General features: G+C 47.6%; 1 protein-coding gene across 1 annotated transcript in view; it reads right to left on the bottom strand.

Moving 5' to 3' along the window:
* Positions 1–2,200: 2,200 nt before the first annotated feature.
* LOC143933364 (uncharacterized) overlaps positions 2,201–25,212 on the bottom strand; it is a 69,485-nt gene continuing 46,473 nt past the window's right edge. Inside the window, exons 6-8 of the mRNA XM_077456232.1 lie at positions 21,739–21,885; positions 8,762–8,905; positions 2,201–2,737 (exon numbers count right to left, since the gene is read on the bottom strand). Coding sequence (XP_077312358.1) covers positions 2,496–2,737; positions 8,762–8,905; positions 21,739–21,885 — 533 coding nt within the window. The 3' untranslated portion in view covers positions 2,201–2,495. The remainder of the gene's footprint in view (positions 2,738–8,761; positions 8,906–21,738; positions 21,886–25,212) is intronic.

Consider the following 25,212-nt stretch of genomic DNA (forward strand, 5'->3'; position numbering starts at 1 on the left):
ACGCAGGATAGTCTGGATGGTGGATAAGCAGCCCCAAACAAGTTCCAAAGAAATTGAAGCTGTCCTGCAGGCTCAGGGAGGATCAGTGTCAGCGCGAACTATCCATCGACATTTAAATGAAGTGAAACGCTATGGAAGGAGACCCAGGAGGACCCCACTGCTGACACAGAGACATAAAAAAGCAAGACTACAGTTTGCCAAAATGTACTTGAGTAAGCCAAAATCCTTCTGGGAAAATGTCTTGTGGACAGATGAGACCAAGATAGAGCTTTTTGGTAATGCACATCATTCTACTGTTTACCGAAAACGGAATGAGGCCTACAAAGAAAAGAACACAGTACCTATAGTGAAATATGGTGAAGATTCAATGATGTTTTGGGGTTGTTTTTCTGCCTCTGGCACTGGGTGCCTTGAATATGTGCAAGGCATCATGAAATCTGAGGATTACCAAAGGATTTTGGGTCGCACTGTAGAGCCCAGTGTCAGAAAGCTGGGTTTGCGTCCGAAATCTTGGGTCTTCCAGCAGGACAATGACCCCAAACATACATCAAAAATCATAGCTCCCAACTGTCCCTGATTTCGAGGGACTGTCCCCGATTTAGAGCAATATCCCTCTTTCCTTCATTCCTCCTCATTTGTCCCTCATTTTGGTCTGATCTATATAGATGTATATAAAATGGACTTTTTATCTATCAAAACGTGTTTTCCAGCGCTAAACCTTTCATCTGATTTCTAAATTGCTGCATTTGTAAAATCCAAAAGCCAATATAAAGGAATAGCAGTGGTAAACAAAAGAACTAGTGGGTTTAACTAATCTTGTTTTTTTTTTTTGTAGAATTCTCCTTTAAGGGGGCGTGGCCAGGGGTATGTCCTAGGCCTGCATTCTTTTGCAGATAGGTGTCCCTCAGTCCCATCTCAAAAAGTTGGGAGGTATGAAAAAGCACCCAGAAATGGATGGCAACAAAGTGCTGGAGAGTTCTAAGATGGCCAGCAACGAGTCCAGATCTAAATCCCACTGAACAGCTGTGGAGAGATCTTAAAATTGCTGTTGGGAAAAGGCGCCCTTCCAATAAGAGAGACCTGGAGCAGTTTGCAAAGGAAGAGTGGTCCAGAATTCTGGGTGAGAGGTGTAAGAAGCTTATTGATGGTTATAGGAAGCGACTGATTTCAGTTATTTTTTCCAAAGGGTGTGCAACCAAATATTAATTTAAGGGTGCCAAGAATTTTGACCAACCCATTTTTGGAGTTTTGTGTATCCAATTTGCTTTTTTTCCACCCTTTTATTGTTTTGTTCCAATACACACAAAGGGAATAAACATGTGTATAACAAAACCTGTGTTACTGCAATACTTTTCTATGAGTAGTACTTGATTTTCTGGGGTGTCAACAATTTCTGCCATGACTATATATATATATATATAAGAAAAAGTCCAGGGATTGCTGCACTTAAAATGTATTAATTTCACATGTAATAAATGACATACTTTTCATGTCATTCCAAATAACAGTTTCGGGCTACAAAGCTTACGCTCTTCCTCAGATGAGAACAAGATTGAGAACACTGACATTATTCTCACTTCATTTTATATTGTTACATTTAACACCAGAAATCCATTAGGCATCAATTAATCAATACAAATTATCATAATTATTTCCATCCTGAACTCCAGCGAGGTGGCTCAACGAGATGTAATCATGCTCCAATCACACAGAAAAGTTCAATTTATCCTAGTATTAAAGCATACAGATCCATTAACAAATGTCCCAAAAAAAAAATATATATATTAAAAATATAATAATAAAAAAGAATGTATTCAAATCATGACCCATATACAATAAACCTCATTTTAATGATCTATAAAAATAAATGCAGGTCAAAGTCCGAGATTGAACCTTTAGGTTGTAAAGAATTAATTTAAAACAAAATTGGAAGTACAATGGAAAAATAGATTTTTGCAATCTATATATATATATATATATATATATATATATATTATATTTTTTTTGTTTTATGGACATTTGTTAATGGATCTACACCTGACTATATATATATATATATATATATATATATATATAAAATTACATTTTTGTAGGTTCTAAGTAATTTTCTAGCAAAAAATCCAAATTTAAACTTGTGAACAAAAGGTTCCAGAAAAGGCCTGGTCTAGGTCAGATTGAATACAGAATTCCCTCTAGTGACTAGTCTGCAAATCTTAATATTTATTGTAATAACAACTATAAGAAAGCACAAGCATGTGAATATGTAAGTAAGGTCAACATTTCTGCTTAAAGTTAAACATTCCCGAACAACGATGGCGCATCCTTCCGGAGAGAAAAAGCAATGTCACACTCATACAGAACATGTAATGGATGAACAAGATATTTAATGCCAGTTTGACTTTGAACTTTCAGTCCTAGCAATATATATTTATTGTTCCCCCGAATTCATCCTCCAATGGCCGTTCCTGTTTTCACAAGCAGGTGTCCGAAGATGTTTAGGGATCCTTATTAAACTGGTGGAGGATAAGGATGGCGGCGAGTGTGGAAAAGAGCAGGAAAATGACTCCCCCGTTGCTCGGAGCAGTAATGCTGTTTCCTCCATTGCTCGGAATAATACCGTCACAAGTAAAGATATTTGCAACAGTCATATAATTCATAGTAGAGTAAAGGTTTTGAGCATCACACAGGGATTTAGTAGCGCAGCCTCGAATAAATGAAGGAGAAGAAAAGGTGGTTCCTGCAGGAAGAGAAAGTTAACACAAGTGACATTTAACTCCTGACTTTCATGAAAATAGATGTAACCCTAAGATGAATGACATCAGTTTTGTTGAAGCGTATCCTATACAATTGACTTTATTATGAAATTTTATAATAAAATGTTTTTTACTTCTTTATTTGAACATTTGTTATATCTGTGTTGCTGATCTCTTGCAGACTCACTGCAACCGCTTCCCATCTATATACACTCCAATGATGGCTGCATGGCATTTCTCAGGGTGGGTTTGTTGATGGTGACAGCAATGCACCATGCCTAAAGTATGTCTATATACCCAGCCAGGGGCGTATCTGTCGTGAGGCAAACATGGCACCTGCCTCGGTGCTTGCATTTTTTAGGGGGGCGGCGGGACTCCCCAAGGGACTCCCCAAGGTGCCCACACTATAGCCAAATGACAGCCCCAGCGCAGTTGCCTAGTTCTAGGAGGGCATCCAACAGTGGCAGCTGGTGCCCAATTTCTTTGGGGGGGGGGGGGGGGTGCGGCAAACAAACCTTACCCAGTCATTCCCCCCACCCACCCCCTTCACTTGATCGCTCGATCGCCCGTTCGATCGCCACTTGACTCACCCATTACCGGCCAGCCTCACACTTACCCTACCCAGGTCGCGGCTTGGGTGGCTTCCCCCTCTGCATATCCTCCCGAGTCCTGGTGGTGGCTCCCCCCCCTGGCCAATCGGGTCTTAGGACTCCCGGCCGGGAGAAGAAGCAGACAGTAAGACATTAGTGAATATTAATTTGCTAATGTCACGCAAGTGGGTGGGCTCAGGGCGCAGTGCTCTGCGGCCCAAGCCCACCCTTTTTGAAGCCAATTAGAGCCTCAGGCTCCAATCGTGTGCTTAACCACTTTCAGACCGGACCATTTTGCAGACCAAAGACCAGAGCACTTTTTGCGATTCGGCAATGTGTCGCTTTAACTGACAATTGCGCGGTCGTGCAACATGGCTCCCAAACAAAATTTACGTCCTTTTTTTCCAACAAGTAGAGATTTCTTTTGGTGGTATTTGATCACCCCTGTGGTTTTTATTTTTTGCGCTATAAACAAAAAAGAGTGTAAATTTTTACATTTACATTTTTACATTTTGCTATAATAAATATCCCCCAAAATTATATAAGTTTCCTCAGTTTAGGCTGATACGTATATTCTGCCGATGTATATCAGGGTACGCCGGTCGGCATGTGGTTAAAAAAAAAAAACCCCCAGTGAAATCCATGCGTCTGGCACCCTGCATGGACATTAGGAGCCGGGTGCATGGATTATGGGGACGTCCATTGATGCCCTCATAGAACCGCACCCGCCAGCTGCTTTGGACACAGCTGATAACATGTCGGGGAAAAACAGCCAATCACAGTTACTCTTTACCACGTGATCAGTTGTGTCCAATCACAGCTACTCACGATCTAAACATAGTTGCTGGAGATTTTCAGCATTCATTTCACCCAGTGTAGCCTATTGCCGCTACACACGTAGCCGACTATTCGGCGGACTAAGTCTGGCGGACTTCCCGCCAGACTGTCCGCCGGACTTTCCGAATGGGCTACTTGCCCACACACGGCACTTTTTCAGCGGACTAATACGGCGTACTAAGTCTGCTGTACTATCCGCCCTACTTTTGAAATGAACGGACTCACCCACACACGCAGAGGAAAGTCCGCTCATTTCGAGCGCATCTCCTGGTAGGCGGGGCCCACGAAGGAGACGTCGCTGGCCCCGCCACCTGGTATGGACTTAAAGGGGAACCCCAACGCCGAAAAAAATCGGCATTGGGGTCCCCCCAGGTCCACATCAGACCCTTGTCTGAGCACGCTACCCGGCCGGCCAGGAAGGGGGGGACGAGCGCCCCCCCCCCCTCCTGAGCTGTACCAGCCCCACCCCAAAGCACCTTGTCCCCATGTTGAGAACAAGGGCCTCTTCCCGACAACCTTGGCCATTGGTCGTCGGGGTCTGTGGGCGAGGGGCTTATCGGAATCTGGATACCGGCCCCCCACCCTATGTGAATGAGTATGGGGTACAATGTACCCCTACCCATTCACCTGTGAAAAAAGTAAAAAAAAAACACAACACAGGGTAAAAATAGTTTATTGCACAGCTCCGGGGGTCTTCCGTCTTCGGGGGTCTTCTCGCCGGACTCCTCCGCTATCTTCTTCTAGCTCTTTTGCTAGCGGAGGAACCCGGCTTTCTTCCTCGCCGCCGCCCTTCTTCCGACTTCTTCGGTTCTTCAGCCGGGTCACTGCGCCTTCTTATAGCTCTTTTACAGGCGGTGGCACGGTCTTCTGTCGCCGCTGTCGCCGCCGCCTTCTGTTCTTCTCTTCTTCTTCTTCAGATGTTGACTCGTCGAGTCCTCCGCTCACAATGGCTCCGACACGATGCGCAGCGACTTATATAGGGACATCACCGGATGATGTCCCCATCCATTATGGTGTCACAGTCCCAGAGGATGCTGGGACTGTGACATCATAATAGGCGGGGACATCATCCGGTGATGTCCCTATATAAGTTGTCGCACGTCGTGTCGGAGCCATTGTGAGCGGAGGACTCGACGAGTCAACATCTGGAGAGGAGAAGAACAGAAGGCGGCGGTGACAGCGGCGACAGAAGACCGGGCCACCGCCTGTAAAAGAGCTATAAGAAGGCGCGGTGGCCCGTCAGAAGAACCGAAGAGGGGGACAAGACCCCCGAAGTCGGAAAAAGGGCGGCGGCGAGAAAAAAAAGGCGGGCTCCTCCGCTAGCAAAAGAACTAGAATAAGATAGCGGAGGAGTCCGGCGAGAAGACCCCCGAAGACGGAAGACCCCCGGAGCTGTGCAATAAACTATTTTTACCCTGTGTTGTGTTTTTTTTTGTACTTTTTTCACAGGTGAATGGGTAGGGGTACATTGTACCCCATACTCATTCACATAGGGTGGGGGGCCAGTATCCGGGGGCCCCCTTATTAAAGGGGGCTCCCGGATTCCGATAAGCCCCTCGCCCGCAGACCCCGACAACGGCCAGGGTTGTCGGGAAGAGGCCCTTGTCCTCATCAACATGGGGACAAGGTGCTTTGGGGGTGGGGGGGCCACGCGGCCCCTCCTTCCCCAAGGCACCCCCATGTTGAGGGCACGCGGCCTGGTACGGCTCAGGAGGGGGGCGCTCACTCGTCCCCCCCTTTCCTGGCCGGCCGGGTAGCGTGCTCAGACAAGGGTCTGATGTGGACCTGGGGGCTACCCCCACGCTGATTTTTTTCGGCGTTGGGGTTCCCCTTTAAGTCCATACCAGGTAGCGGGGCCAGCGACGTCTCCTTCGCGGGCCCCGCCTACCTGGAGACCCGCTCGAAATGAGCGGACTTTTCTCCGGGCGGGAAAAGTCTGTTAATTTCAAAAGTACGGCGGACTGGCACACACACGGCCGGATTGTCTGCCGAAATGCAAGTCCAGCGGGAAGATTGGAGTGCAAAACTACTTTCTAAGTCCACCGTACTTTTGGGTCAAAAAAGTATGCCGGAGGCTACACACGGGGGATTGTCCGGCGGACTTGAGTTTGCCGGACTTTTCCACCCGATTGTTTGATCGTGTGTACGCGGCATATCAGTGCCCAATCAGTGCCGCATATCAGTGCAGCTTCATCAGTGCTGCCTCATTCTCTGCCCTGCTGACCCCGTCCTATGTCCCGCTGACTCCATCCTCGGCTCCATTGAACACACATGTGGCACTTGGATGAACCAAGTCTCAGAGTCTGATGAGGAAGACACAGCTGTTCTTTGTGAATGGCTGCAGCTTCCACATCAGACCCTGAGGCAAGAATGGTATACTGAAGCTGGGGTTAGACAAATTTAGATGGGGGGCACCCAATTTTAGTCTTGTCTAGGGCATCACAAAACCAAAATACACCACTGCACCCAGCTCCATAAAGACATGATTTGATGGGTCTGGTGTGAACTCATGTGTCCTGCACAGAGCCCTGACCTCATCACTATTGAACAGCTTTGGGATGAGTTGTAACATTGATAGCGAGCCAGGTCTTCTCATCCAACATCTGTACCTGACCTCACAAATTCTCTTTTGCCTGAATGGGCACAAAATTCCCACTGGCACACAACACAATTGTGTGAAAAATCTTCCTAGAAGGAGTTGGAGGCTGTAACAGCTAGAGATGAGCCGAATATACACTATATTGTCAGAAGTATTGGGACACCTGCCTTTACACGCACATGAAATTTAATAGCATCCCAGTCTTAGTCTGTAGGGTTCAATTTTGAGTTGGCCCACCCTTTGCAGCTATAACAGCTTCAGCTCTTCTGGGAAGGCTGTCCACAAGATTTAGGAGTGTGTCTATGGGAATGTTTGACCATTCTTCCAGAAGCAAATTTGTGAGGTCAGGCACAGATGTTAGACAAGAAGGCCTGGCTCACAGTCTCCGCTCTAATTCATCTCAAAGGTGTTCTACTGGGTTGAGGTCAGGACTCTGTACAGTCCAGTCAAGTTCCTCCACCCCGAACTCGCTCATCCATGTCTTTATGAACCTTGCTTTGTGAACTGGTGAGCAGCCATGTTGAAACAGGCCGTCCTCAAAAATTGTCCAAAATATCTTGGTATGCTAATGCCTTAAGAGTTCCTTTCACTGAAAATAAGGGGCCAAGCCAGACCCCTGAAAGACAAGCCCACACCGTAATCCCACCTCCATCAAATGGTTTGGACCAGTGCACAAAGCAAGGTCCATGAAGACATGGATGAGCGAGTTTGGGGTGGAGGAACTTGCCTGGCCTGCACAGAGTCCTGACCTCAACCCAATAGAACACCTTTGGGACGAATTCAAGCAGAGACTGCAAGCCAGGCCTTCTCATCTAACATCAGCGCCTGAGCAAACATTCCCTTAGACAAACTCCTAAACCTTGTGGACAGCCTTCTCAGAAGAGTTATAGCTGCAAAGAGTGGGCCCACTGAATATTGAACCCTACAGATTAAGACCTCGATGCAATTAAAGTTCATGTGCATGTAAAGGCAGACGTCCCAATACTTTTGGTAATATAGTGTATATCATTTGTTCTGCCTAGGAAACGCTCAACGGCCAAGTCCTCCTCTGGTCCTGTGTAAGCTTGAAGTTAATTCTGGTTGGAGCTTACACAAGGTTCAGGACTCTCTGCCCACTTCTATGTGACAGCACTGGGCCAATCACCAAACCAGGGCCGTCTTTAATATTGATTGGGCCCTGGGCGAAAAAAAATTTGGGGCCCCCCCCCATGCAATCTCGCTCTCCGCCTGCTTTGAGACATAAAATAAATAGAAGCTGGACTTAAAATCAGTTCACTGTATCAGATCAGGCAGCAATTGCCATTGGTTGCCAGCGGTTACAGCATATCATTACTGCTTACTGACTGGTTGCTAGAAGTTACAGCACACATTACGGCTCACTGATTAGTTGCTAGAGGTTACAGCAAATGATTTCTGCTTGTTATTAGTTGCTAGAGATTACTGTACAGTAATACTGCTCACTGATTGCTAGAGGTTACAGCACATCATCTTCTCACTGCAGGGGGGCATGATATGCATATGAATGCCGCCTTTATTTACATATCAATGCCGCTGGCCACAGCTATTTGCTTAGTAATGCCGCCGCTATTTACATATGAATGCTGGCTTTTTACATGTAAACACAGGGTCTGCAGGTGAGTCATATGTACACAACAATAGGGCAGAGCTGGGCAGCATTAGTAGCAGCACTTCACACTGAGATATCGGGACACAGCACAGGACTAAAGCCTCAAGGGACAAGGGAATTTAAACTGAGATAGTTGGCAAGTATGAGGCAGCTGCTTTGGGCCCAACAACAATGACAGGGCCCAGGGCAGCTGCCCCTTTTGCCCTGCCTTAAAGACGGCCCTGCACCAAACACCAACACTGTCACATGGGAAGGTCGGGGCTGAGTGATGTCTGAGCTCAATATACTAGGATAAGACACATTTGCATCATGAAACTGCAATATGTAAGGTGTTATCAAATGTGTATGAAATTACCATATGTGGTTGTCCGTGTATAGTCCACACACTGGGTCTCTTGTCCGGTGCAGCTCATGGTGGTGTAAGTCGCACAGGAGCTGGAGCTCGGAGATTCACATGTTTTGCATTGCACACCATTTGATACTCCACTCGTAGATGTTGCTGTTGAAATATACAAACATACAAAGATAAATAAACCTAAGGTGTACTACAGGATTACTCACCACAATGAGTTAATGAAGGAGCACTGTTGTCATTCTAGAATGGGACTACAGAACACCTCTACATCTCCTCTTCTCCATGACATAGAGGGAGATGTTTTGTAGTCCTCATATATAGGGCCGCTGATAGGGGGGTTTCTCCTGTAGGGGGCCTGGGCACACAGTTGGGACCCGGACAGCAGGAGAATTGGTGGAGCAGAGAATCAAGCGATGACAGAACAATGCCCTGTGTGGCTCTCTGCAGCATCTGAAAGACAGTTTCTCCCCCTCTCCCTCCCGCCGCCTTTCAGCTGATGGGTGAGAGACACACATGGCCGAATTTAGGGGGGGACTATGGTGTAGTTTTAGTTCTGCCCCTAGGCCTCCCTTGGATGTTGTGTCTGGCTGACGCCTGCTGAGCGCCTTCCCCCGACCACCCCAGCCTGCACTTAGAACCGGGACAAGGAGGCGGGAGGCTGGAGAACTGAGAGAAGAAGAGGCAGAGAATAAACAGATGCGCTGTGCTTTCGCCTCGTATCAGAAGAGCGCTCATCTATACAGTACATGAGACAGGATCTCTTAGATTGCATTGGACTGTGCCATACCTCCCAACTTTTGAACTTTTGAATAAGAGACACTTGAGGTAAGGGATGACTTGCGGCACGCGTATCGGCAAAATGTGTGTGGCCAAACTCTTGCCAGTGTGAGGGGCGTAAGTGGAGTGGTTAAACAAAACCTGTCTGTAGGAAGATGTGTGTGATACCTGGTACAGTACCTTCCATGCCAGCAGTGGGCAGTGCCCTTTCTTGTAGCTGGGTGAGGACAGGAGGTTACGGGGGTGCTCTGCACCTTCCAGAGGATCTGTTTGCTGTGAGATACAGCTGTCCCTGGCTGCCTACACCTCCCACTCATTCTCCGGCTCCGGTCAGCCTGTTCTCCAGTCCTGGGAGGTCCTCAGAGCTCTTCTCCCTCCAAGGCCATTCATTCCTTGCTGCCCTTGCTGCTCACCTTGCTTGCATCATTCTTGAGCTGGGTGTGGTCGTCCTGCCCACACCTGTTAACATTCACTGTCCTGCTCCCCATACCAGCTGCCACTGCACTCTCCCTACTGGCCCAGCGCCCGATGTGGTCGGTACGCCTCTGGGTCACAGAGTCCCGGCACAGGGAGGTGAAGCCACCGGCACCGACATTCCTGATTGATCACAGGCTTATGAAGATGCCTGCTCTGGCAGGAAGAAGTGAGCAGCGCCGGCTGAAAAAATCCCTGTTGGTGCCTGCGCCAGCGCATCCCTGTCAGGGAAGTCAATGGAGCCAAGTGCCATGACTCCGTGACTTGTCCCGGCATTGGGCTCCACTCTGGGATGTTGCTTTGATTCGCCGGGATTCCGGGACTTACATCACATCCCAGAACGGTCTTGGCGAATCCGGGACAGTTGAAAGATATGCTGTACACACACACTCCTCACCCTATCCTTATTTTCTGCTGCCGGGAGATGAGCAGCCCTTGGAGGAGATAGGGGCGGTGTGTGTGTACAGTCCAATGCTATCTAAGAGCGATCCTGTCTCATGTAATGTATAGATGAGCACTCTTCTGACATGAGGCAAGAGCACAACACAGCACATCTCCTCCTGGCATTGCACTGGCTTCCCCCTGTAAGTAGGGGGAGGGGGATGGGTGAATATCTGTGCTGGGAAGTGTAATGGAGATTTGGGGAAAGGGATATGTGCTAGAAGGAAAAATTGTGTGTGTGTGTGGGGGGGGGGGGGGGATGGGGGTGTTTGTGCTAGGAAGAGGTGTGGGGGTGTGTAAGCCAGAAGGGGGGGGGGCGTTTTTACTAGGAGGGGGGTGGGGGATTTGAGTAGGGAGGAAGGAAGAGGGGGATATGCTAGGAGGGAATAAAGGTGCCTTTAATAACAGTCTTTCATTCAGGTATTGCTGGCTGTTGCTGTCCCAGGCGGATGCATTTGATCCCTCCATCACTCATCACTCCACCTATGACAGGAGCAGGTGCTATACAGGAAGCATTGGCTTACGCGGCTCTGCTCTGCAGCCGCTTGTTTCCTCTACCGCCAGCTTCATTAAAAACACTGATGCTCTGGGCTGGTTGGTTGACAACCCGCGATCTGGACTTGCCAACCTGCCACCCCAGAACATGAGGTTGCGGGCCACATCAGAGGGCTCCGCGGGCCATATGTGGCCCCCGGGCCACTGGGTGGGCACCCCTGCTCTACGTAGTCCCGTCGTAACGAACGAACATCATCACGTTCCGAACGATCGGATTTTCCAACAACTTTGTCCGACCGTGTGTATGCAACACCAGTTTAGCACAAAATCTGTCGGAAAAAATCTGACGGATTTTGTGGTCGGAATGTCCAACCGTGTGTACAAGGCATAAGGGTCTTGTAAAGACCCCCCTTAATCATATACTTACTTTCTGCTTTACTGTGGCTTAACTTAGAGTAAGTCTTTAAAGGGTAAGTTCACCTTTACAGAAAAATCTGTAAGGTAAACTTACACAGGACCAATGGAGCTGACAAAAATACATTGTTAAGTGACCAGGCTAGGTGTATATGGGCTGACCGCGTGAGGAGAAAAAAAGCAGATCACTGGCTTCTGTTTGCAGGGACATCGGTCTTGAAGAGGAAGAGCCTCATGTGCGCACCAGTACCGCCTGCCAGTGCCACCTGCCAGTGCCATGAATTATTGCCCACAGTGCCCACCAATAAGTGCCCACAGTACGTAAGTGCCAGCAATCAGTGGCACCTATTAGTGCCCACAAGTGCCACCTATCAATGCCTACCAGTGGTGCTAATCAATGCCACCTAGCAGTGCTGCCTATTAGTGTCACCTACCAGTGCCAATCAGTGCCCATCACTGCCACCCATTAGTGCCCATCTTTGCCAGCTATCAGTGTCACCTATTAGTGCCCCTTAGTGCCACCTATCAAAGCCCTTCAGTGCCGCCCATCAATGCCACCTCTCAGTGCCCACCAATGCCACCAATGCCGCACAAATTGACGTTCAAAGGGTGCTAAAAGCTGAAAATTGGTCTGGGCAGGAGGGGGGTTTAGGTGCCCAGTAAGTGGTTAACGATGACAAGCAATGGGTGGACATTTTTCTATTCGTTTATTGTTGTAAACATTGCCCAGTCATATGCTGATAATATCCTGTATTTAAGATATGGAATCCGGAAATAAAACAAGTGATGCGTTATTCTGTGTCTGTGGTTTGACTTCAATCTGCATTGCTCCCACAGAGCTCTGTGTGTGTGTGTATATGTGTATGTGTGTGTATATACCGTATATACTCGAGTATAGGCCGACCCGAATATAAGCCGAGGCCCCCAATTTACCCCCAAAAAAACTGGCAAACTTATTGACTCGTGTATAAGCCGAGGGTGAGACATGCCTGTCCATCCCTGTGTGTGTGTCCGTCCATCCCTGTGTGTCCGTCCATCCCTGTGTGTCCGTCCATCCCTGTGTGTCCGTCCATCCCTGTGTGTCCGTCCATCCATCCCTGTGTGTGTGTGTGTCCATCCATCCATCCATCCCTGTGTGTGTGTGTCTCCATCCATCCATCCATCCATCCCTGTGTGTGTGTGTCTCCATCCATCCATCCATCCATCCCTGTGTGTGTGTGTGTCTCCATCCATCCATCCATCCATCCCTGTGTGTGTCTCCATCCATCCATCCATCCCTGTGTGTGTCTCCATCCGTGTGTGTGTGTGTGTGTGTGTGTGTGTGTGTGTGTGTGTGTGTGTGTGTGTCCAGCCTACCTTTGTCCCGAGCCTCCGTCCCGTGCCTTGCCTCCTTGCCTCCGTCCCGTGCCGTGACTTGCCTCCTTGCATCCGTCCCGTGTCGTGCCGTGCCTTGCCGCCGCCGTCCCGTCCCGTCCCGTGCCGTGCCTTCCCTTGCCTCCGTCCCGTGCCCTCTTCGTCGGCGGCCATTGTAAAGTTCAAAAGCTGCGCCGCCGCCTTCGCCTGTGATAGGCGGAACACTGAATTTCCCAGCAGCCTGTGTTCCGCCTATCACAGACGTCGTATCATCCTCGTCCGTAGTACGAGGATGATACGATGTCCGTGATAGGCGGAACACAGGCTGCTGGGAAATTCAGTGTTCCGCCTATCACAGGCGAAGGCGGAGCCGGAGGCGCGGCTTTTGAATAGAATGGCCGCTGTCTGTCTGCTCGACACGCTGATCGAGCGGGCAGACAGCGATGACTCGAGTATAAGCCGAGGGGGGCACTTTCAGCCTCAAAAAAGAGGCTGAAAATCTCGGCTTATACTCGAGTATATACGGTATGTGTGTGTGTATATATGTGTGTGTGTGTGTGTATGTGTGTGTCTCTATGTGTGTGTGTGTGTGTGTGTCTCTATGTGTGTGTGTGTGTGTGTGTGTGTGTGTATATGTGTGTGTATGTATGTGTGTATGTATGTGTGTGTGTGTGTGTGTGTCTCTATGTGTATGTGTATGTGTGTGTGTGTCTCTATGTGTGTGTGTATGTGTGTGTGTGTCTCTATGTGTGTGCGTGCGTGTGTGTGTGTGTATATGTGTGTGTGTGTATGTATGTGTGTGTGTGTATATGTGTGTGTGTGTGTGTGTGTGTGTGTGTCTGAACATGTGGAATGGAGAGTGCTGGCACAGGTTAGTATATAAAGAAAAAAGAAAAAAATATATCGCGCTTGGGGTAAAACCAAAAAAGCTGCAACCACAACCATCTAATATCTAGATACAAGAAAATACCAACAAATTATATAAAGTTGCGCTAAGATTACATGAAGGAAATAAAAAGTCCAATACAAATAATTAAAAATAAAAAATAATTGAAAGTCCAAAAAATGTGATTATTTAAACCTTCATTAAATAAAATTCAAATAAAGTTCAAATGAAGAAAAAAGGCAATCTCTTTATGAAGATGATGGACTCTTCGTTTTCCTAAAGGGCCAGAAAATAGAGAGACTAATCCTTCTCATGGATTCACTGAATTCTTCTCACACTTCCAATATTTGAAAAAGTTTGACCCTTACCACAATGGGTGGACTCCCAGTCAATGGAGTCGTTAATGCGAGCAGACAGCCCTCTGCGGGGTTCTTTAGTATGCGATCCGTCCTGTTGCGATGTCAGGCGTATGGATAAATGTAGATCTTATGGGGGTGATCAATGTGGATTATAACCAATGCGTGCGTTTTCCTCTCACGAATATCACAGGTACTGGCAATCCGATCACCCTATACGTCTGGAGTTTGTTTGTAGCTCCCCGGTAGGTTTTCCAATATCAGGGTTTTATAACGAGCAAAACCTATGGAAAAACAGAAAAAACTACTCGGGCCTCACGGCCACGAGCAGAGGGGGGGAAAAGACGAGGGACTCCAATCGTGAAAGTACCGTTTGGCAAATGACCATTTATTAAAAAGTTCGTTTAAACATACAGCAGACCAGTGACCGAACGGGTCCAATATTAATAAAAAATAGGTAGTATACAATAGACCGTAAGGCTCGATCAAGTCGGTCTAACTAAACTACATGAAAAGATACATATGTAAAAAAACCGGTTAGAAAAATAAAACAAATATACACCCGTGCTAGGGAATATTCAAAGCGTGGTGGTATCAGCACAAACAGCCCGACATGTTTCGTAAAAACTTACATCCTCCTGGGGCACGTGCCCCAGGAGGATGTAAGTTTTTACGAAACATGTCGGGCTGTTTGTGCTGATACCACCACGCTTTGAATATTCCCTAGCACGGGTGTATATTTGTTTTATTTTTCTAACCGGTTTTTTTACATATGTATCTTTTCATGTAGTTTAGTTAGACCGACTTGATCGAGCCTTACGGTCTATTGTATACTACCTATTTTTTATTAATATTGGACCCGTTCGGTCACTGGTCTGCTGTATGTTTAAACGAACTTTTTAATAAATGGTCATTTGCCAAACGGTACTTTCACGATTGGAGTCCCTCGTCTTTTCCCCCCCTCTGCTCGTGGCCGTGAGGCCCGAGTAGTTTTTTCTGTTTTTCCATAGGTTTTGCTCGTTATAAAACCCTGATATTGGAAAACCTACCGGGGAGCTACAAACAAACTCCAGACGTATAGGGTGATCGGATTGCCAGTACCTGTGATATTCGTGAGAGGAAAACGCACGCATTGGTTATAATCCACATTGATCACCCCCATAAGATCTACATTTATCCATACGCCTGACATCGCAACAGGACGGATCGCATACTAAAGAACCCCGCAGAGGGCTGTCTGCTCGCATTAACGACTCCATTGACTGGGAGTCCACCCATTGTGGTAAGGGTCAAACTTTTTCAAATATTGGAAGTGTGAGAAGAATTCAGTGAATCCATGAGAAGGATTAGTCTCTCTATTTTCTGGCCCTTTAGGAAAACGAAGAGTCCATCATCTTCATAAAGAGATTGCCTTTTTTCTTCATTTGAACTTTATTTGAATTTTATTTAATGAAGGTTTAAATAATCACATTTTTTGGACTTTCAATTATTTTTTATTTTTAATTATTTGTATTGGACTTTTTATTTCCTTCATGTAATCTTAGCGCAACAGGTTAGTATATAGAAGGAATAAATACCCAGATGGGTACCGTTAACTCGTTACAGATCTGGGATAATCTTTTAGTTGGTATAGGGGTCATATATAGGGAGTATATCTTTACAACAGAAAGGTACTATTAACTTGTTCTATGGTAGTTGTCATTTTTTCAGTAGCGGTACTGTATATTTTTTTACGTAATGTGCTGAATGTTGGCGCTATAGAAATCCTGATTCCTATATAATAATAATAATAATAATAATAATAGCAGCACGTCTTTCAGTGCATGCAGTGTTTTCCGCAAGCCCCTACATTCACCCTTTTCTCACTAAGTCAATGTAGGGCCATCAGGGTGAAACGCAATGCACAGTGATAGACGCGTTATTCGACACACCCAGTATTGTCCAATAGCAGCAGCACTAATAAATCTGTAACAGATCAAAGAAGGAACTAGTTTCTCTGCAGACAGCACAATTCATATTACATCAGTGATCGCCTGTCTATTGGGGGTGCACAGGCACCACCCCCCCATCCATGCGTCCGGCCCCCTGATCTACATACAGGGCACGGGACACTTGTATTCCAATGGCAGGGGTTGTGTTTTTTTAAAGCACGTGATTAGAGGCAGGGGCTTCAAAAAAGGGTGGGCTCGGGGTGCAGAGCACTGCCTTTCAGAGGGAGGTGTTACCTTGTTTTTGACCCCATACTTTACCTTCCTCACTTGCCAACTTAGCTGTTTCCTTAGACTTATACACAGAATTATAAGGAAGGCCAGAGACAAAGGAAATAGAATGAATCAATTTATTTTATGTATATATATAGAAATGTAATGTAAAGCATTTGGAAAGATTGTTCATGTGAGTTTCTCCGTCCTTGTTTGAAAGAAAAAGAGAAAAATAAAGAAATTGAAAAAAAAAAGAAAGGACATGCAATACTATTGGATGCCCAGGAGAAGGAGGGAAGAGCCGCATGGTAGGAGCAGCCGTAATGCAAAAGAGGAGGAGAGGACACAGGTGTACCCCCTTACCATTTCAAACAGGGAGTGGCCGGGATCTGGGCGTCCCCTTGTTAAAAGGGGCTTCAAGATTCTGATAAGCCCCCCACCCGCAGACCCCCACAACCACTGGCCAGGGTTGTGGGGATGAGGCCCTTGTCCCCATCAACATGGGGACAAGGTGCTTTGAGGAGTCACAGACCCCCAAAGCATCCTCCCAATGTTGAGGGCATGTGGCCTGGTGCGGTCCAGGTTGCGTGCTCGGATAAAGGGTCTGGTATGGATTTTTGGGGGGAACTCTACGCCATTTTTTTTTTATTTGGCATGGATTTCCCCTTAAAATCCATACCAGACCTGAAGGGCCTGGCAATTGAATTTGACTGTTCTCTGTATTACGGGTAGCCATTATAGCCGCGAGTGCTTTTAAAATACTTTTTTTTCTGCAGAAATGACACTTTGTGCAGGGACAGTTCTAAGCACAGGAAACATGTGCCCCTTCACAGGCATACTATAGACACCCCCCAGGTAGAAAATTTAAAGGAATATTACACTTTTATTGTTTCACTTTAATCATTATTAAAATCACTGCTCCTGAAAAAACTGACGTTTTTTAAACTTTTTTTTGCATTGATCCATGTCCCCTGGGGCAGGACCCAGGTCCCCAAATGCTTTTTATGACAAGCCTTTAAAATAAGCAATTTAGATTTCTCCCATAGACTTGTACAGGGTGTTCCCAAGCTTTTCGAATTTGCCGCGAACAGCCCAAGTTCGCCTTGAACTCAAAGCTCATCCCTAGTCTTAGTATGCTGAAGCCTTAAGAGTTCACTTCACTGAAACTAAGGGGCCAAGCCCAACCCCTGAACAACAACCCCAGCACCATAACCCCCTCTCCACCAAATGATTTGGACCAGCGCACAAAGCAAGGTCAATAAAGACATGGTTAACCAAGTTTGGAGTGGAGGAACTTGACTTGACTTGACTTGACTTGACTTGAGTCCTGACCTCAACCCAATAGAACACCTTTGGGATGAATTAGAGAGGAGACTGTGAGCCAGGCCTTTTCATTCACATCAGTGCCTGACCTCACAAATGGGCTTTTGGAAGAATGGTCAAACATTCCCATACACACACTCCTAAATCTTGAAAGATACGAAGCTGTTTTAGCTGCAAAGGGTGGAGCAATTCAATATTGAACCCTATGACTAGGATGTCATTAAAGTTCATGTGCGTGTAAAGGCAGGTGTCGCAATACTTTTGAAATATAGTGTATATATATTGTACAGGATGCCAAGGTTGGGTCCTGGACGGGTCCTATGTATCGCCTATATTCGGGATGTGGTCCCTTTAAGGGAATCATGGTAGGCTCAGGGGGTCACCCAAAATGGGTGACAGATTCCGGGTGTAGTTTGCGGGAGTTGACTGATTCGCGGTCCTCTCTGTATTTTAAGAGAGATAGTTGGGACCCGGAATTTGGGAGGCTCTAAAGTGTCATTTGGGTGGGAAAGAGCCTCCCTCCCTGACCACAGGGGGTTAACGGCCTCCAGGAGGACACAGAGCCTATAAAGAAAGGAAGTAGTCAGAGAGGTGGTGGTGAGGAGGAGAAGGAGATGAACACCTGTCTGAGGAGCTGTCTGGCTGTGTTGTTATATTTGCTGTTTGCTGTTTTGGAGGCTCCATAAAGATCTCTGCAAGGACTCTTTTTGGTGAAGACCTTTTCTACAGAACTGTAGGTGCTTTTCTTTTTGTATTATTTTTTGCTGAAGACAAGCAGACTTTAATTTATGGTTTTACATGCTGCAGAAAAGCTTTATTTTCGATTTATTGATAAATAAATATATTTTGGTTTCACCTGACAACGGTTTATGCACTTAATCCCGCGGAGCTAGTATCCCCAAACTTCACAACTGGTGTTTTGGATGCTGGCAAAAGTGCATTTGCAGCCGCAAAAACCGTTTAAAAACTGACATTGAAAAGAGACTGTGTACAAATGGCATGTCTTGGGTGAAGCCAGCCCAGACGCTGCAAGCAGCAGGCAAAGACATGGAGGAGGTCATCAGGGCTTTGGCACAAGCCACCGTGACCCAGCAGCAAGCTACCGTGACCCAGCAGCAAGCTACCATGACCCAGCAGCAAGCTACCGTGACCCAGCAGCAAGCTACCGTGACACAGCAGCAAGCTTTAGCAGACGCAAACCGTCGCCATGAGGAAGCGATGGCTCAGCAACAGGAAAGCACACGGCTGCTAGCCGCCCAGTTTACTGCTCAGCAGGAGTCCACTCAAGCACAGGTGGCTGCCTTGCAGGAGGCAGTACAGCGGCTGGCTCAGGGACGTGAACAAGTGGCTGTTGCCGCTGGCAACCAGGTGTCTGTGAGGGCCAGCCATTTTTTACAAAAATTAACGCCCAGCGATGATGTAGAGGCCTTTCTCACCACCTTTGAGAGGATAGCGGAGAGAGAGGGGTGGCCCCGTGACCAATGGGCCGGTATTATCTCCCCTTTCCTCACCGGTGACCCGCAAAAGGCCTATTTTGACCTCCCAGCAGAACATATCAGCGACTATGAACGTCTGAAGGCAGAGATCCTGGCCCGCCTAGGAGTGACCACAGCTGTCCGGGCTCAGAGGGTGCATCGCTGGCGGTACAAGCCTGACCGACCACCCAGGTCGCAAATGCATGAACTGGTTCAGCTGGTTAAAAAATGGCTGCAGCCAGAAAAACTGTCAGGCCCACAGATGGTGGAACGAATAGTAATGGACTGGTACCTGCGGTCCCTGGCAGATGACCTACAGCGCTGGGTAAGCCATGGAGACCCCGTATCCGCTGACCAGCTGGTGGAGTTGGTGGAAAGGTACACCGTGGTGGAGGACCTGCTTGGGCCTGCCAGGCGTAGGGAACCCACACCAAGGGCAACCAGACCAGCCATAGCGCCTAGGAGAGAAGCCCTGCCAGATGCTGGGATCCGCAGAACCGCATCATCTGCTACAGAACCTCGAAGGGTGGTTCCTGTCCCAAGAACAGGAGACCTACAGTGTTGGCGATGTCGGTCCTGGGGACATACCCGGGCGCAATGCCCACTTCAGGAGGAGCCTATGGACTGCGGAATTGGTCGGAGAAGCTCCTTCTACGTGCAAAGAGTCTACACCACTCACCTGGATCCAATCGCAGGACAGTTCGAGTGTGAAGCGTGGGTGAACCACCTTCATGCCAGGGCACTACTGGACTCGAGTAGCATGGTAACATTGGTACATGCCAGGGTGATTGGGAGACTTGGCCCTGTAAGGAAAACCCTACGGGTAGTGTGCTTCCATGGGGACACCAAGTTTGACGCTTATCCCATGCCATGGGTAGATGAGCTCATTGAGAGGTTGGGGCCTGCCAGGTATTTTACCACGCTGGACCTCACGAAAGGGTACTGGCAGATTCCCCTGACCAAGGAAGCTAGGGAGAAAACGGCCTTCTCTACCCAGGAAGGCCACTTCCAGTACAAACGAATGCCGTTTGGGTTACACTCTGCCCCGCTACGTTCCAAAGGGACATGGACAAAACTTTGCGTCCACATCATCGGTACGCTTCGGTGTATTTGGATGACATCATCATCTTCAGCCCTGATTGGGAGTCACATCTTCCCTGAGTTCAGGCAGTCGTAGACTCCCTGAGAAGAGCAGGATTCACCATAAACCCAGAAAAATGTGCAGTTGGAGTGTAGGAAGCCAAGTACCTTGGGTACATTGTGGGTAGAGGGTTGGTAAAGCCCCAAATGAGCAAGGTGAAAGCCATACAGGACTGGCCCCGTCCCCTAACCAAGGAGCAGGTCAGAGCGTTTTTGGGCATAGTTGGCTACTACCGGAGGTTTATACCCAACTTTGCCACCATTGCTGCTCCCTTGACTGACCTGACCAAAGGCGGAAAGTCAGTGATGATAAAATGGAATAACGATGCCGAAAAAGCTTTTCAGAAGCTTAAGACGGCATTGTGCCAGGATCCGGTGCTTGTTGCTCCAGACTTTAATAAGGATTTTGTAGTACAGACAGACGCTTCAAATGAGGGATTACGAGCAGTCCTGTCGCAGGTAATCAACGGGGAAGAGCACCCCGTCGTTTTCCTGAGTAGAAAGCTGACGGCAGCGGAGAAAAACTATGCGGTGGTAGAGCGGGAGTGTCTTGCCATTAAGTGGGCCTTGGACTCCTTGCGTTATTTCCTCCTAGGCAGAAGGTTTCGCCTGGTATCCGACCACGCTCCGCTGACCTGGATGAGGCAAAATAAACACACGAATGCTAGAGTAAAGAGGTGGTTCCTGTCTCTCCAGGAGTTCAATTTTGTGGTGGAGCATAGACCTGGGAGACTACACCAGAATGCTGATGCCCTCTCCCGGGTCCACTGTATGTTGTCAAATGGTGCCTCCAACACCTCTGCGTTGAGGCAGAGGGGGGGGGGGGATATGTACAGCACGCCAAGGTTGGGTCCTGGACGGGTACTATGTATCGCCTATATTCGGGATGTGGTCCCTTTAAGGGAATCATGGTAGGCTCAGGGGGTCACCCGAAATGGGTGACAGATTCCGGGTGTAGTTTGTGGGAGTTGACTGATTCGCGGTCCTCTCTGTATTTTAAGAGAGGTAGCTGGGACCCGGAATTTGGGAGGCTCTAAAGTGTCATTTGGGTGGGAAAGAGCCTCCCTCCCTGACCACAGGGGGTTAACGGCCTCCAGGAAAACACACAGCCTATAAAGACAGGAAGTAGTCAGAGAGGTGGTGGTGAGGAGGAGAAGGAGATGAACACCTGTCTGAGGAGCTGTCTGGCTGTGTTGTTATATTTGCTGTTTGCTGTTTTGGAGGCTGCATAAAGATCTCTACAAGGACTCTTTTTGGTGAAGACCTTTTCTACAGAACTGTAGGTGCTTTTCTTTTTGTATTATTTTGTGCTGAAGACAAGCGGACTTTAATTTATGGTTTTACATGCTGGAGAAAAGCTTTATTTTTGATTTATTGATAAATAAATATATTTTGGTTTCACCTGACAACGGTTTATGCACTTAATCCCGCGGAGCTAGTATCCCCAAATTTCACTATATATATATATATATATATATATATATATATATATATATATATATATATATACAGTATACACACACAAGATGTCATTGTGGATTCAGCCAGTACTCAGAACTCAAGTGATTGATAAGGCAATATCCAATGAAAAAATCCTTGTTCTGTACCATGACAACTGAGTAGGAAGGGTAGATTTACTTACTATCTGGTATTGATGGGGTACAGCCATCTCCATCACAGCAACTTATACCCAACGAGTACTTGGTGCCAGCCACAGTCATAGAACCAGCGATGTTACACTTGTTTATAGGAGCCCAAGATCGGAGGACTTGGTATGACTTCACTCCATCTGAAAAATTAATAAAAGTTCTCTTAAACATTGACAGAAACAACACAAGCCTTATGTTCCTCCACAGTTGCTTAACCACTTCAATACTGGGCACTTAAACACCTTCCTGCCCAGACCAATTTTCAGCTTTCAGCGCTGTCGCACTTTGAATGACAATTGCGCGGTCGTGCTACACTGTACCAAATGAAATTTTTATCATTTTTTTCCCACAAATAGAGCTTTCTTTTGGTGGTATTTGATCACCTCTACGGTTTTTGTTTTTTGCGCTACAAATAAAAAAATACCGAAAATTTTGAAAAAAAAAATGTTTTTTTTTGTTTCAGTTTCAAAACTTTGTAAATAAGTACGTTTTCTCCTTCACTGATGGGGCTACACTGATGGGCACTGATAAGGCGGCACTGATGGGCACCAATGTGGCACCAATGAAGTGGCACTGATATGCGGCACTGATATGCGGCACTGATGGACGACACGGATGGACGACACGGATGGGCGACACGGATGGACACTGATAGGTGGCAAAAATTGGCACTGATAGCTGGCAAGGATTGGCATGGATGGGCAGCACAGATGGGTGGCACAGATGGGCATGGATAGGCGGCACAGATGGGCATGGATAGGCGGCACAGATGGGCATGGGTGGGCACGGATAGGCGGCCCAGGTGGGCACTGATAGGCAGCACTGATAGGCGGCACAGGTGGGCAATCATAGGCGGCACAGGTGGGCACTCATAGGCGGCATTGGTGTTATACTATAGTAATGGATGCCAATCAGTGCCAAACAATAATGCATGCCAATCAGTGATGCCCATTGTGGGCAGTGATTGGCATCCATTATGGGCACTGATTGGCACCCATTGTGCTGACTGGCATCCCTGGTGGTCTAGGGAGGATTACCTTTTCCCTGGTGGTCTGGTGGCGTCCCTGGTGGTCCAGTGTGGGCATCCTCGGGGGGGCTGTGCTGATAATCGATCAGCACAGACCCCCCCCTGTCAGAGGAGCAGCCGATCGGCTCTCCTCTACTCGCGTCTGACAGACGCAAGTGAGGAAAAGCCGATCACTGGCTCTTCCCATTTACACTGTGATCAGCCATGATTGGACACGGCTGATCACGTGGTAAAGAGTCTCCGTCGGAGACTCTTTACCGAGATCGTAGTTGCCGGGTGTCAGACTGACACCCTGCAACAACGATCACCGCGATGCGAGCCCCCGGGGGCGCGCAGCGGCTCATAATCCTGATCACGTCATATGACGTCCGGTCAGGATTATGCAACCACTTTTCAGCCGTCAATTGCCTATAGGGCGGGCGGCAAGTGGTTAAAGTAGTATTAACTCTCCGTAAAGTCTCCGGCTCCGTAAAGGCAGGTACTCCGTAAAACTGTTACACAACAGTTTTGTGTAAACCACATCCTGGATATCATCAAACCTTGAGTGTGTGATCCTCTGGAGTCCGGAGACGGATAAGTGAGCATTCCATACCGGGAGTACCTGCCTTTACGGAGCCCAGAGACGAAAAAAAGCGAGGACCCTCCATCAGGATTCATCCAACGCACAGTACCTGATTGGGACCAGTCGGGATTCCAAGAGTGTTAGCCCCTGTACACACGGTCGGAGATTTCGCCAACCAAATCCGTCGGATCTTGTCTGTCGGATTTTGCCCGTCGGATTGTGTCCAAAACTGTTGCACACACACGGTCGGACTAAGTTGTCGAAAAATCCGATCTTTCAGAACGTGATGACGTAATTTCGTTAGGATGGGACTACGTTCAGGCTAGTAGCCAATAGCTTTGATGTAGGAATTTGATCTGAGCATGCGTGGCACTTGGTCCGATCAAAATTCTCTACACATGATTGGAGTATGTCCGATTGAACCAGTTGTTCGGAAAATATTTCCAACAAGTTGGAAAATTGGGTCCGATGGATATTCCGACGGAATCAGTCCAATGCAGACCACACACAGTCGGATTATCCGACAACACGGTCCGATAGGACACATTCCGACGGATTCTCCGACCGTGTGTACAAGGGGCTAAGACTCACTGTCGTAAGTATCCATCTTTTTTCCATTATTGATACAACTTCAGACAAGCATCTGTTCCTTTTGGTCCGTGCGGTCCTTTACCTCGCTTGTAGGAAGACCCCCACTGATATATTTCTATTGCATATTATATGTGGACTACTTACTGGTAGTGATGGACGAACTTCCGACGGGACGTTTCGCGAACGCTTACCGCAAATGGGGCTGAACGTTCGCGAAACCGAACGTTCGCCGCGGGCTCCATTGACTTCAATGGGAGGCGAACGTTTCAAACCTTTAGGGCGAATTTGCGGCCACTAGGTAATTATTAGCAGGGAAATAATAGTCCCACCACATGGCCAATGACATAATACATGTATGAGGTGAATTTGGGATCGATAACTACAAGCATTTTTATTTTATTTGGGAAATTGTTCTGACAATTCAGGACTGTGGAGCGCATGAAGGCAATGGAGGAGAGGGAAGGTCAGGGACCAGGGTAGGCAAAGAAGAGGGTGCAGGAGATGATCACCAGCAGCGTGACATACAGCAATGACACATGCACCGTGATAGAGGCATCTGACAACAGTACCGTGATAAAGGGCACTGACATCAGCAGCGTGACATAAAGCATTAACACCAGCACCGTGACATACAGCATTGACAGCAACACTGTGATAGAGAGTACTGACATCAGAAGCGTGACATTAAGTACTGACATCAGCACCGTGATATACAGCACTGACAGCAGCACCGTGACATACAGCACTGACATCAGAAGTGTGACATACAGCACTGACAGCAACACCGTGATAGAGAGTACTGACATCAGAAGCGTGACATTAAGCACTGACATCAGCACCGTGATATACAGCACTGACAGCAGCACCGTGATAGAGGGCACTGACATCAGAAGCGTGACATACAGCACTGACATCAGCACAGTGATATACAGCACTGACAGCAGCACCGTGATAGACAGTACTGACATCAGAAGCGTGACATTAAGCATTAACACCAGCACCGTGACATACAGCATTGACAGCAACACCGTGATAGAGAGTACTGACAGCAGCACCGTAAGCAGCCCCAGGAGGAAGTCAGCACAGCACAGGGATGGTGGGAGCCCCTCATAATAAGAACCCCCAGGAGGAAGTCAGCACAGCACAGGGATGGTGTGATCCCCTCATAAGCAGCCCCAGTAGAAATATGACACCGCTCAACCTCTTCAAAGAGGAGGGTAGGGGCATATAGTACGGTGTGCTTTTTTGGGACAAGGAAGTGAGCCAAATGAAGAAAGAAGGTAGTGC

Source organism: Lithobates pipiens, unplaced genomic scaffold, assembly GCF_037356315.1.
Source record: "Lithobates pipiens isolate NorthernLeopardFrog02 unplaced genomic scaffold, aLitPip1_a1.2 Scaffold_27, whole genome shotgun sequence".
Taxonomy (NCBI): Eukaryota; Metazoa; Chordata; class Amphibia; order Anura; family Ranidae; genus Lithobates; species Lithobates pipiens.